This window comes from Taurulus bubalis, assembly GCF_910589615.1.
Source record: "Taurulus bubalis genome assembly, chromosome: 9".
NCBI classification, from domain to species: Eukaryota; Metazoa; Chordata; class Actinopteri; order Perciformes; family Cottidae; genus Taurulus; species Taurulus bubalis.
This window is the reverse complement of record NC_136597.1, coordinates 9811676-9826992: the sequence shown is the minus strand read 5'-3', so window position 1 is coordinate 9826992 and position 15317 is coordinate 9811676. Positions and strand designations below refer to the sequence as shown.

Here is a 15317-nt window from a genome sequence, read left to right as displayed (position 1 = left end):
TGACATTCATAAATGCATGTTTACAAGTGAAGGAACATGCAACGCTGCACATGACCAGCTCTGGGTTTCATATACGACTCGTTATGCCAGCATCAGTAAGTAAGTTGAACAATGGATTAAGAATTATGAAAAATTAAATATTGATGGCAGCCTTTTTTCATCTTTCACATATAGCATCTCTCTCCCCATCCCCCTCTCTCTCCCTCCCCTCTCTCTTCCTTCCCCTCCCCCTCTCTCTTTCTCTCTCCACAAAAGAGATGACAGTGGCTCATGTTTCCACCTGTCCTTGGTTCCTTTCTGTTCAACCCACCGTCTTTGGCATCACAATGAGCACATCAGGAATCCCCAGGACGCTCAGAATCACAGGGAGATGGATGTGACATTTCACATGTGCACACCCCCTCACCCATATGTCACCTAATGTGTGCCACTGGATTCAGGTGCGTGATGGGAAAAATACAGCAGGTTACGGTTTTAGTGGCCTTGAAAAATATCTTTTTACAGTGGTTTCCTTATAGATAGTCTGTAACCATGGCATTTAGCATGGCAATGCACAGTTGTGAAGCCACCCTCCCCCACACAGTTTCTGTCAGCTTCTCACATGAATCCCACTTGAGATGTAAAAAGCTTAACACACAGTATTATCATTCCCTCTGATTTGACAGACCACTTTCTCTCAGCACCTCAAGAACTACTGGAGACTGACTTTTTGGGAGGTTGTCCCAATGAATTTACCATCCATCAAACGAGACTTTGGGTCTACAGCCATGGTAGCAGCTACATTTAGTACCTTCTAAAATTGTCTTGATGATGGTGCTCTTTAAATCTTCTATCTTTTTGTATTACAGGATAAGCGAATACTTGGAGGCGCTATTCTTCTTTTGGATTCAACTCTACTTTCTCTACTTAATAACAACATTTATTATACAGTACTCAGTTATGAGTTATGCAATCCATCTATTCTATAGGACAGCATCACAAAGCGTAAAGGTCACAGGCTTGAAATTGACTGCACAGATTTACAGGGAATCTTTTCTAACTCTCACGGAAGCTATAACACCTGATGCTCCTCTCAGCCTTCACATCTCTGTATACTGTCATGTATTTCCCACATAACCAGAACGTGAGCGTTGCCCTATATGAAAATAAAATAAATAAAAATAAAATGAGCCTGATGAGAAAAGACAATGCACGGCACGATAAAAAAAAAGTAGTGTAACAAGCAAAGTTAACACAAATGCAATAATGCACAATATACAACGAAAGAGAAATGCAATAACAGACAGGCATCTTAATGGCAAAAATAAAACAAAATTGCACAATGCATTGTGACACAATGTACAACCTGTGTTAAGGGGTTGTGGCACATCGATGGATCTTAAGAATGTAGCTGAGACGATACTGCACAAGTCGGGGTCACGGCACTTACAGAGCTAACACACGAATACTAAATAGGTCATTACTTAATAGAGTAGAAAACACGTTTCCTACCTGTACCGGCATGGCCCACAGGTTAGGACAGAGGAAGAAGAACCACATGAGCTGGTTGGTATCGATGGCCACCAGGTTACAGATCTGAGCAACAGTTAACTCGCCCATGGACATGTTGGAGGTGCACAGACGCATGATCTTGTTGTAGATTTTTGTCTAGGGGGGAAAAAACACATTCACGTCCATGTGGACAAACAGTAGAACCTTAATCATTTGTTTTAGCAGTCAATACGTTACATGGAATATTTCCTGTACCTGTATGGCCCCACGCAGGTTGATGCCTGTTTCAATGGCCACATAGTAGGAGGCCTGGAGAAAGGTCCTCTGCAAGAGCAAGGCAAAGAAGAGCAGCACAGCCAGCACGTATGCATTCTCTAAAAACTCCTTGGAGGAAATGAAATAAATTCCCAGCAACCTCATCTGAAAACACGGACAGGTAGGGAGAGGGGGAGGTAGACATATCGACCCATTTATCATTAGTAGACAGGCAGGGCCCTCGGCAAGGTCAATCACACACGCTGAACTCTACTTGATTGGATTCAACTCTGTCAGTGAGGACTTTCAACGAGTATCGTTCCTGCTAATCACTTCAAAAGACGAGGGTTACCATATCCATTTAAAATGCATCATTTTTATTTCACAGCAGGCTTCAATGTTGCATGTGAAACTCCATCAAACTAAAATGAAGAGGAGCCGTCAGAGTGTATCGCACAGCAGATACAGTACGTGCAGTTTGAGCTGGAAACCAAATAAGAGTACGGCTCAGCTGCAAGAGACGGATATGGCCTCTCCCTCAAAAATAAATTAATTCTGCATCAGGTATACAGGTCAATCGCTGAGGTGGAACTACAAATTATTGATTAGAAATGTGGCTCCACTCCATATACAATCATTCTTGAAATGTATCCGCCTTCATTCTCATCCCACTGCCAATAACACATTTCTGACCACCCAGAAACTCTGTCCTGCTACAGTCATTGGTTCTATGTCACTACTTCACAAACAAGCCTATTTTCAGTCTTGACACACCATCGAGAGGATTTACTTTGAGTGCTTAAGTCTTTTAACCATTTCCAAATCACTTTTGGATGTGACTTTTTAAACAAATAGTTCAAGCGTTATTCTTACAGAAGGATGCCTGATAGGAATCTAAGAATCCAAGACAGCTCCGCCAGCAATAGGTCTCATTAATATTTGATGAGAATGAAATTAGTACACCACCAGGACATGTGGGAGAGAGGGCATCATCAAAATGTAACAGTGACCTTCGTTTTTTGCATTTTCCAACAAACAAAAACTGATGCCATCAAATAATTTGTGCAATGCTATAATCATGTAAAAGGGTTAAGTTGTTTGGTAAGTAAAGTAAGTAGGGTTAGGTTAGGCAAGGTAAGGTTTGATTAGGTAAATTCAGGTACGGTTAAGTTAATTTAGGTTAGGTTAGGCTACATTACTATATTTCTATTGAGTGATTGGCAGTATGGTTGACTCCTCACCGGCCGCTGACTGGTGTGGTTGTCCTTGCTGATGTGGTGGACGATGCCAGAGATACAGAGAGGTCCGGCGAAGCCCAGCAAGTCGGCCAGGAAGCGGAATGTGATGCTGAGGATGAGAGGTCTGCCGAATGCTTTCCTCAAGGCCTGCCAGATCAACTTTGGGCCCTGGGGAGTTGTGTTCTGAGGCCTCTAAGGGAAGATAAAAAGAAAGGGGGTCAGAGTAGGTAATATATCAGCATGCTGATTGGATATGAAGGGAAATGAAGGGCATTCAGAGAATGTCATTAGGTGAATACAGCTTATCGGCAGTAACTGAACAACAATTTTGTCAACATTACTTTAAAGGATTTGGATTATTAAAATATCGATCACAAATATCAATCATCATCTATTCGAAACTTCATGTTGTTTCAATAGTGTAATGCCGAAGGCTGTTGTTGAAGCTATAGGCGTAAATTGTTTTGTTATTTCTTTGCACCAAACATCATACGCAGCCATTTGTCTGTGGAGCTGTACACCATAACAGCCGACACCATTAACTCAAGAATCGCTCCACCACCGCAACAGAAACCTGTAAAAATAGGTCAAGTTCGGGGCCCACATCCTGCACGGTGCAGTTGCTGTTGCATCATGGGATGTGATGATAAATGGTGATTTTCACAGTCAAGCTCAGCCAGTCATGTTTGACTGCCCTTAAAGTAATGATGTTAGAAAACAGTGGTGCAGAGGATGAGAATTAAACAGCAAGTGAAAACAGGCAGATGGTTTTCAAAGGATAAACTAAAATCCTAAGTCATTAAAAATCACTTTGAGAATGGAATCGATTTGTTTTGAAGGCAGACAAGAAGAGCTACTGATCTTTATTTAAATCGATTTATGAGGTTTAAAATACAGGATAACAGCTGTTCAGTTAGTAAGCAACAGATCAGAGAAAAACATCTGGACTGTCACGGTGCTGTAAACACTCCCAGAGCATTTTGTGTGTGTTTGTGTGCTTGACTTTTTCATTCACAGAACTGTGAGAACAGACGTGACTAATAACATGTGTCTCTATCTTTCCATATGAGTTCATGTTGGACCTCAGCCTTCACACAGAACCTGTGTCACTGTGCACGTCACACACACGAATAAACACACACACACTTCCTTTCTTTCTACCTTGGGTTCAAACGAGAAGGAAGGAGGACGTTTCTTCTCACACGTGCAGAGTGGCTCTAGCTTCCCATGAAGCGCAGTGCTTTCACCCCCACAGGGGTCGAGATGTCGCCTCGTTCACAGTAGAATAGCAACGATACGCCGCCTCTGCGTTCTCCTCTAAATGCCCCACCCCCCACCTCTCCACTGGGATCTCTCAATCTCTCTCATCCCTTGCTTCTACCGGAAGGAAAGGGGGTTGTGTTCACATCGGACACACATATGCAGCAGTGACGAATCTCTGTGACCTTCTAAACACTGGAAAACAATGACCTGTACAGGAGGCCCCTCACCTCTGACCGCTGACACTTGCGCAAAAAGTGAGACAGAGAGGAAAGAAGGAGACATGATATGTAAAAGTGTCAATATTCAATTAATAGGAAGAAGTGCCATTTGATTTTCAAAATGCCAACTATTATATTTTGAAATGACACTCTTCTTTTATAAATAGGTGTCAGTTAATAAAACTTTTTAAAAGCCTTTTTCAGTGGGCGGCACAGTCCAAAGTGACCGAGAGATTTCGTTCCATTTCATCAAACCAGCAAACCCTTGGTGTTGTTGTATTGAACAGCATTCCTCCATCAGCCCACCCACTTTCTATACCAGCTTAGGGTCATAGGGTGCTCAAGTATTCCAGGACACAATGGCTGAGAGCCAATGGCACTCTGAACACAAGAGTCAATCACACGTTACAGTTTCCAGTTCACTAAATCTGAATGTCTTATGACTGCAAGAGGAACTCCACAAAGATGAAAGTAGAAGATAAAAACGTCACACTGAGCCGGCCAGCAGGTTTAAACCTTGTAAAGCAGAAATGCTAACCACTGACTTCCTATGTCACAAGAGGTGTCTAATTCTGTTCACCTCTGTTACATACATGGAGGACAAAAACATTAGAAACACCTCACAGTACAACAAAAGACAAAACACCACCAACAGCAGACTTAAAAAAGGCAACTAGGACACAACACCAACAAAGATGTTTCACAAAAGAAGTGCTGACGGTATAAAGCGGAGGGACCACATTCCAATTTGTAATGTGGAAATGTGTTTTTCCAAATAAAGGACTGAGATAGAAAGAATAAGCTTGAGTCTGTGTACATGTGTGCACATTTCAGTGTTTACACTATTGACTAATCATCTCTCTGACGTCTGAATACAGTTTGATGGTCACAGTTCAGTCAGGGATGAGTCATCACAGGACAGAGATCACTGTTTTTAATAGAAGCAGCTGCATACATTTTGTTATTTTTCATCACGAAATCTTGTAAGATTCCCAGATCTCTTCATGCTCATGTCAGACTGACCAACCGACAGCAATTCAACATAACAAACATACGATTTATTAAGACAGTTTAACTAACAAATGGGCTCAAAGTGAAGCGAGGTAGGGCCATAAAGAGCCAAACAAGCTGCACTCTAAGCACGTACATAAATACTTATATCCTTATTTGTGTCTGTGGAATATCAAAGTTGATTCCTTCATGAATCACCACATTCAGAAAGAGATAGCAGTTTTCTCCTATTTCGTGATCTATTTTGCCCGATTACATTTGCTTAAAATAAGATCGGAATCCTTCACATGCAGACATTTGCTGTGTTATTTGTGTAAAAATATCTTCAACATTTCTCTTCTGACAAGCGCTAGAAGTCATGGGGGACACAGCCCAACAAAGAGATTTTCTTTCTAACATATCTTCTTCTGTTATTTTCAGTTGGCATCTGGACCCGCGCTTGATATATCCGGGATTATTTATTCAGCACCAATGACGCAAAAAGCGATGCTTTTGATTTCCACCACATCAGTTTTAAAACCTCAGATCTAGAAATCAAACACATCTCCCACAAAGATCTGCGGAAAATGTCCAGTATCTGTAACTATTTTAGAAGCAAAGAGCGTCCGTCTAATTTCTTTGGAAATGCACATGGTAGAAAATGACACAGCATTAACTCATGTAATATTTATTTATATAACGGTCTATAGGCTGAGTTGATTCCAGTACCAGGCCGCAATCCCATGTTTTCCACAAGGAATTAAAGATCAACACGAAACCATTCAGTCGGTGCACTAACCTTCAGGTCTTCGAAGGCCTTCCGTAGCTTTATGTAGTTGGTGAGGGCTCTCATGGCGATGGGCAGTTTTCCGATGACCTTGAGGTCGATGGGTCGTCTGTGAGCGGCGGTAATAAAGGTGTTCATCCACCAGTAGGTGGCTTTGGACAACAGATTGACGAAGGGCTGCAGGAATCGAACACCCAGGTCCTGGAGGTCCTCGGGGGGCTTCACCTCTGTGGGGTCGGCGAAACACATGTAGCGCTGTGATAGAAGGAAGGACAGAAAGACAAGTCTGATTTGTTATTGGACTGTCAAGGGTAAATATAAAAACATGCAACTGCTGATTAGACATTGATTAGATAATAATTATAATTTCCTCCAGGCTTCACATAGAGCGAGAACACAATCAAAATTACCAAACAAATAAAAAATTGGGATTTATTATAGCTGCCGAAGGATAAATGGTCTCTATTGTGATTTAATTACAGGGTGTCTGATGTCACCATAGCAATTGCCAAATCTTGGCAAGGCTTAACATTTATTCCGTTCTACCTTCACAACCATTCGACTGAACTGCATAAAAGAAATAGAAAATAGTAGAAGTGGTGCAGTGAAATTTAGCCTCACAATATAATATGAAGACAGTTAAAAAGAGTCAATGCGTATGTTTAAGCTTCATGGAAACGAGGTCAGTGACTGGCAGATGAAATACAGACTACGTCCAAACACTGGCTACTATTTATAAACACAAACAAATCACATTATTTCATTATAATGCAGGTTTTCTTTCATTCACCAACTGTGTTTTTGCAAATTCATATTTAATTATATATTAATTAGTTGAATTTTATCAAACAATCGTAAGGATTAGCGTTGTTTGGTGATGGAAGCCAATCAGACACAATCAAGAGAGGATTATTGAAAATGTGATAACTGAAAATCACTTAATAATCAATCAGCAACATTTAATCATAAACATGCATCTAGAAAGAAAAACATGTCTTTCAACAATTTAATTCCTATAAAAGAGCATATTCAAATTCAATTAAATGCCGCTAAAACACAGATATGATCCCAAAAAATACTACAACAAATATTAATGCTCTGTTATTAATATTAATGTTAATGCTGAGCGTGCGTTTTAGCAGACTGAGTGCAGTACTAGTCAGATGGCAGAGGCTCTTATCATCTATTTAAAAAAGATCTGCCTTTAAAGTTTAATCTTTTTTTCAAGTGTGCGCTCTAACAAAGGTTTTAGCCACGCTAGCAGCACAGCTAGGAATGTCAATGTCTGGCTGTCGGTCAGCCAGTCGGTTCACCAAGCTTTAAGATCACTGACCACTGGAGTCAGTTGGATTATCAACTGAAAGGAAAAGTGAATGGAGCTAGAAATAGGCCACCATCAGCTTGCTACATACAACTTCACATACAAGACAACACACACAGACTCACCCTTCCCAAGATCACATTGATCTCCACAGCTAGTAGGAGTCCATACAGCAGCACCAGCAGTCCGGTGATGCAGTAGCGTAGCTGACTGGGACAGATGCCATGCTCAGTGTACTTGGCAAACTTGATAGTCTTCGTGGTGAAGGCCAGCACCCAGTAGATGAGCAGGGCTGAGGAGACGGATCAGAAAAAAGACAGCAAATCATTGGGCGAGCCAAAAGATAAATAACCTGACTGCACACAACCCAAGTAATCCATACATACAAAGAAAACCAATCAAATAAATTCAGAAATTAAGTTACATGTAATAAAATGGAATGACACAGGGGGAAAGTATTGAACACGCTGACTGAAATGTATTTGATACTTGGTACAAAAGTCTTTGTTGGTTCAAGGCGCCTCCTGTATGGAGAAACTAGTCCCATGCATTGCTCAGGTGTGATTTTGGCCCATTCTTCCACACAAATCTTGAAGCTTTCATGGGAACTCTGATCTTTAGCTCTTTCCATAGATTTTCTATTGGATTCAACCTTATTGTTGCAAACATACTGATGCATTGGATACAGAAGCATTTCTAAACTTCTAGATGTTCCAGTGAGCATTGTTGGGGCCATAATCCAGAAGTGAAAAGAACATAATTTCACCATAAACCGGCCACGACTAGGTGCTCCTCGCAAGATTGAAAAGAATTATCACAAGAGTTGTCCAAGAGCCAATACCTACTTATGGAGAGCTTCAGAAATACCTGGAATTAGCAGGTGCAATTGTTACAGAAAACAAAAAGTAATGCATCAACCGCTGTGGCCTGTATGCACGCTCACCACCAAGAAAAAGCATGTTGAAGCTCATTTAAAGTTTGCTGCACAACATTTAGACAAGCCTGTGAAATATGGGAGGTTTGGAGGTCAAGTGACACTGCACATCACCCCAAAAACACCAGACCAGCAGTAGAGTCTGGAGGTGGGAACATCATGAGGTGGGGCTGTTGTTCAGCATACAGCTCTGGCAAACTTCATATAATTGAAGGAAGGATGAATGGAAAAATGTACAGAGACATGCTTGATATAAATATGCTTACATCTACCAGGATGATGAAGATTAAACGAGGGTGGACCTCTCAGCGAGACAATGATCCCAAACACACAGAAAAGGAAAATAAAGCTGCTAGAATGACCCAGCCATGAGACGCATAATAGTCACGCTTATTAATCAAGAGTAAAACAATTAGAACTGGGTTTATGAATTGCATACTAATGAGTTACTAATGAGTGTTCATGTTGGAACAATGCTTTATAAATGATAAATTAAGTGTTTACTCATGCTTTACTAATGCTAAATAGTGTGTAGTTATTATAAAGTGTTACTCAATATCGATAGTGACAATAGTGGCAGTAGTAGAGATTAATTTATGTTCATGCAATGATGAACCCAGCACTGCTCCATCACTTTCCTCAAGAGACTGAATGTGATATAGAGATTTTAAAGTCGAGGGCGGCTGATCGACTTGATGAGAGTAGCTAGTAAGGCATTAAGAGATGAACACAGATGAGTTAATGATGCACGAGGAGGAGTAGAAGCCGCAGAGTAATCATTGCAGAAGCAAACATGGGAACAAAACTAATGGACGGAAGGGTAATATTGACGCAAAATAAAGTTAATTAATGTATTTCAAATGGACGACATAATGATCAATGAAGAGATATATTACTGGTTGACAGCCGACTAAGAATATAGTGTACGTCTTACTATATCTCTCATTTAACTGGAGAAAACTATGTTGTTGCTTTGGGGGTATCTTAGAATGGTGTATTAAGGTAGTAAAGAATCAAAAGGGATAGTTAATCTAGCAGTACAATTAGACCGCATGATATTATCCTCAATCCTTTTCTAGTCCTATCTGAATGTAATGACCCAATTATCAGTAAATGGTTGCACTGATTCAGATACACTAATATCGTCAGTATTTTACTATTTACAGAAATACATTCCTGTGGTTGCTGCGTAGGATCACCCTCCATCCAACAACTCCAGAGCATTGTAAATTCACAACAGGTTTAAATCAAACAAAATATTTTGCCCCAATCTATATTTGTGACATTTAGCCTTTCATAGATCACATTTTCCCTGTTTGCTCTCCTGCTTGCTGCACACAACGGGAGGCAAGCACCTGTACTGAAGAGCAGGCCTAGCAACAATCTAACAGCACCTTAAATCACATTTATGCAACCACAACAAATATATTTTTCACACTTAATTCAAGGTAATGACATCATAAAATATGATGATGGACATTCAAAGCTTCTTTCAAAATTCCCAGTAGAAGTTTTGAATGTAAAAACAACATTCGGTATAGAACTAATGGTTTCATTCATCCAGGCTTTACAAGCCCTGATCGATATTCAGCAATATTTTAAAAGATTTAATCAAATGTTGACACAACAAAACCTCAAAAGCTCTGGGCTCTTGTTTGAAACCTTGATTGGGTGTTCAGTAGTGGAGCTACCCTGAGGCCGACAGCAAAAGACTGGTGGGAGTGATGCAAAAAAAATGACTCAATTGTGTTCAGTAAACCTTTCCTCTGCAATTAAAGAATTTAAAAATACTGTACCTATTAGTAGTTTGGGGAAGTTGGAGGTCTCGATGTTATGATAGTAGATAATAGAGGTGATGCCAGCCATGAAGGCCAGACCTGCAGGCATGTATAAGTGAAGATGGGGGGATTCGGTGAACCTACAAATGAAAACCAGATAGAAGAGGAAAAAGCTTACAGTAAGGACAAAATGATTCTCACTGATGTGAAAGGTTGTCAGCACAGATGAAAAAAAAGCCTGGTGAAGAGTCCAGCTTCTCTATTCACTTCAAGGTCACTACAATCTCTGTAGTAACCTGTAGTAATCCTGAGTGTTTACTGGCCTTTGTTGCGCATGGGCAGGGAAAAGGATTCATATGACCCAAGCCGAGAAAAGGAGAGCATAACAGATGACAAGGATATTGGTTGTTTAAAGAGAGGAATTCTTCTTATTAACCATGTCTGCTTGTGTTTCTAACAATTACCTCCAAAATGTTTATAAAGTGTTGCTGAGTTTGAAGGTAGAGAAGGACAAAGACTATTGGAAATAAAGGCACAACCTTTTGATTGAAGCACATTTTTAATGGCTATATGTTGTGTGGTGAAGAGGCTCAGTGGCAGTGCTAGCCTAAATTAGCATCTAAGCTAGCCACTGATTTTAGCAGCCATCAAAACTCACCTATTTAAATCTTCTTTTTAACCTGTTATGCTGGTTATGTAATGTTTTTTCACTTACTGCGAGAACAAATTATTAATTTGTGGGCACGCAATCAATCAAATAGCGACAGCGCTGGACAGTAGCTAGCAAGTTGATGAATACTAACTAAATTCCCATCTTTTAGTTTCAGGATTAAATAAAAAAAAATAGGTGCTCAAAAATCACAAACCAATACAGCAGCACGTATCCATTTAGTTTATCGGCATTGTGGATATTTGCTGCAGGATAATGTGTTGGATGAGGGATTCATGAGCTGTTAGTCCTGTTTGGCATTTAGTTAATCTGAAGATCTTGGTTAGTAATGTATGATGGATTTGGATTGGATATGATGCTGAAATTGATAAATAATGAAGTGTTAAAGTCCTCTACTCTTCGTTCAAGGACTAATTGCTAAACCACCAATAGGCCTACTCTGTTTAGCATAAATACACGACTGTCTCAAAGCTAGTTATTGTAAAATGTTTTACACAAAACTTTTAAAGATGAGTAAATAAGTCAATAATAACAATAATTTGAATAAGTATTGCTAAAACCTAATAGTCACGTCATCAGTGTCAGGAGTTCATGGCAAAGACATCACTTCCACGAACAGGTTAGATTAGATATTTAGATGAATTAGTCAAACATACCCATCGGAGACAATGCCCTCTGCAATCTCACAGACGAGGATGAAGAGCAGGACAAAGGTGAGGAGCCAGCGCAGGTTGTGACCAGGGAAGTGAAGCCAGGTGCTGTGGTGGATGTGGACCTTTGAACTCTGGCTGCCCCAGCCTCAAAGACAAGACAGGACATGAAGTATGTCACTTTCAATACACAGCTAGACAAAATACTCTCATAACAGCAAAGCTGAATGAAAAGTAAACTAAAAGGAAAGGTCTGCTGGGGTAATGAGAGCCTACAAGTTGCGTTTTACGACTTCAGGAAAGTTGTATTATGATCACTTTCAGTACATCGTTCGATACTTGGCACATGGCCAGATGGCTGCCAGCCTTAAACCCTCAAGTCCATTATTTTAGCTCGTATTGTGTCTACAGCTTTTTTACAGTGTCCTGAGCCCCTTTGCTTAACCAGATGTGTGTCTCAACTCAGACTATAATGTAAAAGCGATTCAGTCATCAAAGTGTAATTTATGCCAGTAATGTGAGTCACTGCTGTCATAAAACACATCTCTGCGGACCAGATTATGTTAATGTATCCTCTGTTGTTGGCACCTCAGCTGTTGGACAGTTTATCTTGCTGAGATGTGTTGGCACAATCACAAATACACACACGCACACCCACACTGCATTCTAATTACATATTTTGTAACCATTTTCTGACACTTAATAGGTTGAATAATCAATTGATTATTTGAAAAGAAAAATTAACACATTCATTGACAGTAAAAAGAAAACATTAGTTGCAGCCCTAACTGAGGTATAATAATCGTCCACTCCGACTGCTGGTCTTATAAAGGTGTTAGGGTGCATGTACCCACAGCATTCCCATTCAGTGGTAACTTTGACGTGACTATAACTCATGAGCCAGCGCTCCAAAGAGCAACACGCTACAGTAAATAGCTGCAGTGCAGAAACAGCAGACAGAAACGCTTTCACACCCCCAAGGTTTTTCTTTGGTGACAAAGTCGTTAGTGATATCAGTATAGCTCAAGGTGACAGAGCAGTGTGAGGAATCACAGCTTCCAGTTTCAAGCCAGGTTCTCCTGGGGACAACAGACTCACTGAGTGGGTTTGCCTCTCCACTTTCTTTTATGTTGGTGGTCTTTTTTGTGTCACCTTTTAAAGGAATTTATTTTATTTTATGAGAAACAAAATTTTTATGAGGGCAACCTCAAAAGAATTTCTGTAACCATCTTAACCTAATGCTAACAGCTAGCAGGTGTTTAATGTTTACATCTTAGTGTGTAAGCATGCTAACATGTTCTAATTCATGATGGGAAAGTCATTAGTTTAGCAATGGACCTGTACTTGTATCGAGCTTTTCTAGTCTTCCGACCACTCAAAGCACTTTCACATTACTTGTCATCATTCACCCATTCACACTCTAATGGGAGGGGCTAAGGTTCCACCTGCCCATCAGGAGTAGCTAACATTCATACACCCATGGCACAGCTATGGGAGCAATGGGAGCAATTTGGAGTTAAGTGTCTTGCCTAAGGACACATCGACATGTGCTAGCAGAGCCGGGGATCGAACCGCCGATCCTCTGTGGAGATGTGGTGTGAAGGACGACCCTGCTCACCACTGAGCCACAGTCGCCCATAAACCAAAGTATCGAACACATTTCAATGTTGACTTGATGACAGGCTTAAAAGTAAAGGAATCACCAAAGCTGTTACAATTCAGACTGATGAGAACATGAACGTTTGTATAAAAAACATCATGGCAATCTATCTAATATTTCAATCTGGACCAAAGTGGTGGACGGACCGATGACACACACATTTTGAAATGCAGCACAAAGACACAATGGAATGAGCTGGGAGTGTAACGTGTCACCGAGGAAGACAATGTCTCTGTGTGTTTAATCCGATGGCTGCATGTTGAGTGAACAACAGGAACGCAGAGCCAAACCAGTTGCATGAAGCGACAATATGTTGTCCTGCTTTAAACAAAAAAGGTGCACATGGTGGACACACACTGGCACGAGAGGGCAGACAATGAAGCCAGAGCATGTGAATGTGTCAACGACGCAGAGCTGTTACACACCCGTGATGACACTAATGGAATGGTCAGGAGCAATGGAGGTGTATCCTAATGCCAGCACTGTGGCATCTGTTTGCCTCTGTACGTTCATCAGAGGAGTCACTTTTGCTTGCAGCTCAAGAAATATGTCCTTATCTCCTTCTACCATAGAGAGACTCATATTTCTGACGTTGGCTATGGGACAGCCAACACCCAGAGAGGGTGTTTTAACTAAGTGTTTCATTAGACTTTATACAAAAATAAGCACTTGAAAGTTCACTTATCACATGTAAAAGTAAACCTGGAGCAAGAACTGAGAAGCCCATCAATCTTTGTGTCATCTGTGTGTGTGTGTGTGTGTGTGTGTGTGTGTGTGTGTGTGTGTGTGTGTGTGTGTGTGTGTGTGTGTGTGTGTGTGTGGTCTGTGCATAGAGATGTGGTGTGAGGAAGCTGAGGATCTCACCTCCCAGTGACACTCACCGATGAAGAGGATGGGGAAGGTGATGAAGAGGAGGAATACATGTGGCACCACATTGAGCGCATCCAGGAAACAGCCGTTATTCAGAACCCCGCTGTCCACGTTGTAGGCCATCGACTTATTCTCGTTCCCACAGAATGCCAAGGACATGGTGGAACCGGGACTCTGCTGGGAACCCGCCAGAAGAAGAAGAGGAAGAGGAGGAAGAGGAGGATGGGAGGACCAGAAACAGCGGAGAGGCAGAGATTTTAAATAGAGCCTCTCAGAGCATGACGTCTTTTCAAAGGGATCACTGAGGGCTTCTTCAGCAGATAATTCCCAAAGTGACCTCCTTCCTGCTCCCTCTCGAATGCAGCTCCCAAATATCGGACCTGATGAAAAGAGGAGACAGACGGGGAGTCGGAGGGAGGGAGATGAGGGTCAGAGGCAGTCACAGTCCAGAGCAGCAGCAGCACTCTCTCCTTTCCAGCAGACTAAGCCGCTTTCTCGGCCAGGCTGGTAAGAAACATCTGTATCCCGTTTGGCCGCAGTCTCCAGACATCCTCTAAAAGTGAAGCTTCACTTTACGCTGCACCGCTCCAATGAAATGCGTTCAGACCGCCATGCACACACAAGCACACACACACACACACAGCGGGAGCAGCGGTGGCAGTCTGCAGTGCGCCTGCTATTCTCGTCTCTCTGCAAACCAAAGCTCAAAGTCAACCTTGGAAGATGAGAGCAAAGGGGGTAAGACTGTGCAGACGAGCTGGAGGACGAAGCTGCAGAGGCACTAAAGGTCCCCCTACCCTACTGCTCCCCCTAGCAGTGACTGATGAAGAGCGAGAGGAGGGAGAGGAACACGGAGAGAGGTACAGCTTCTGGGAGAGCAGTGCAAGCGTTGTACACAAGGTGCATGTGAAGCATGAGCATGCGCTCTAATCTAAATCCCAATGCCACGTTTTCAAGAATTACATAACTCTATCCCTCAGTCATGTATTACTTTAGTTCACGTTATATCTTCAAGAGTACTAAACAAGAAAGGGCACAACTGGGATTGAATACATATACTGCATGCATAAAATAAATAGCGACATAAAATATGAATGAATTCCTGTGACTGTTGCATTGTGCGTCCAGTCCTACCGTGAGAGCTCTCGCTGCAGCCAATGGCAGCCGACTTGCTCAGAGGGATCAGCAAAAA

The 15317-nt window shown here is 41.5% G+C and overlaps 1 protein-coding gene across 2 annotated transcripts in view; it reads right to left on the bottom strand.

Moving 5' to 3' along the window:
• abcc8 (ATP-binding cassette, sub-family C (CFTR/MRP), member 8) overlaps positions 1 to 15317 on the bottom strand; it is a gene marked incomplete at its 5' end in the record, with an annotated part of 51938 nt that overhangs the window by 34401 nt on the left and 2220 nt on the right. For both annotated transcript variants that reach the window (XM_079223792.1, XM_079223793.1), the window contains 8 exons: positions 1492 to 1647; positions 1747 to 1911; positions 2988 to 3176; positions 6255 to 6497; positions 7689 to 7855; positions 10294 to 10415; positions 11602 to 11743; positions 14137 to 14299. In XM_079223792.1, coding sequence (XP_079079918.1) covers positions 1492 to 1647; positions 1747 to 1911; positions 2988 to 3176; positions 6255 to 6497; positions 7689 to 7855; positions 10294 to 10415; positions 11602 to 11743; positions 14137 to 14299 — 1347 coding nt within the window. The remainder of the gene's footprint in view (positions 1 to 1491; positions 1648 to 1746; positions 1912 to 2987; positions 3177 to 6254; positions 6498 to 7688; positions 7856 to 10293; positions 10416 to 11601; positions 11744 to 14136; positions 14300 to 15317) is intronic.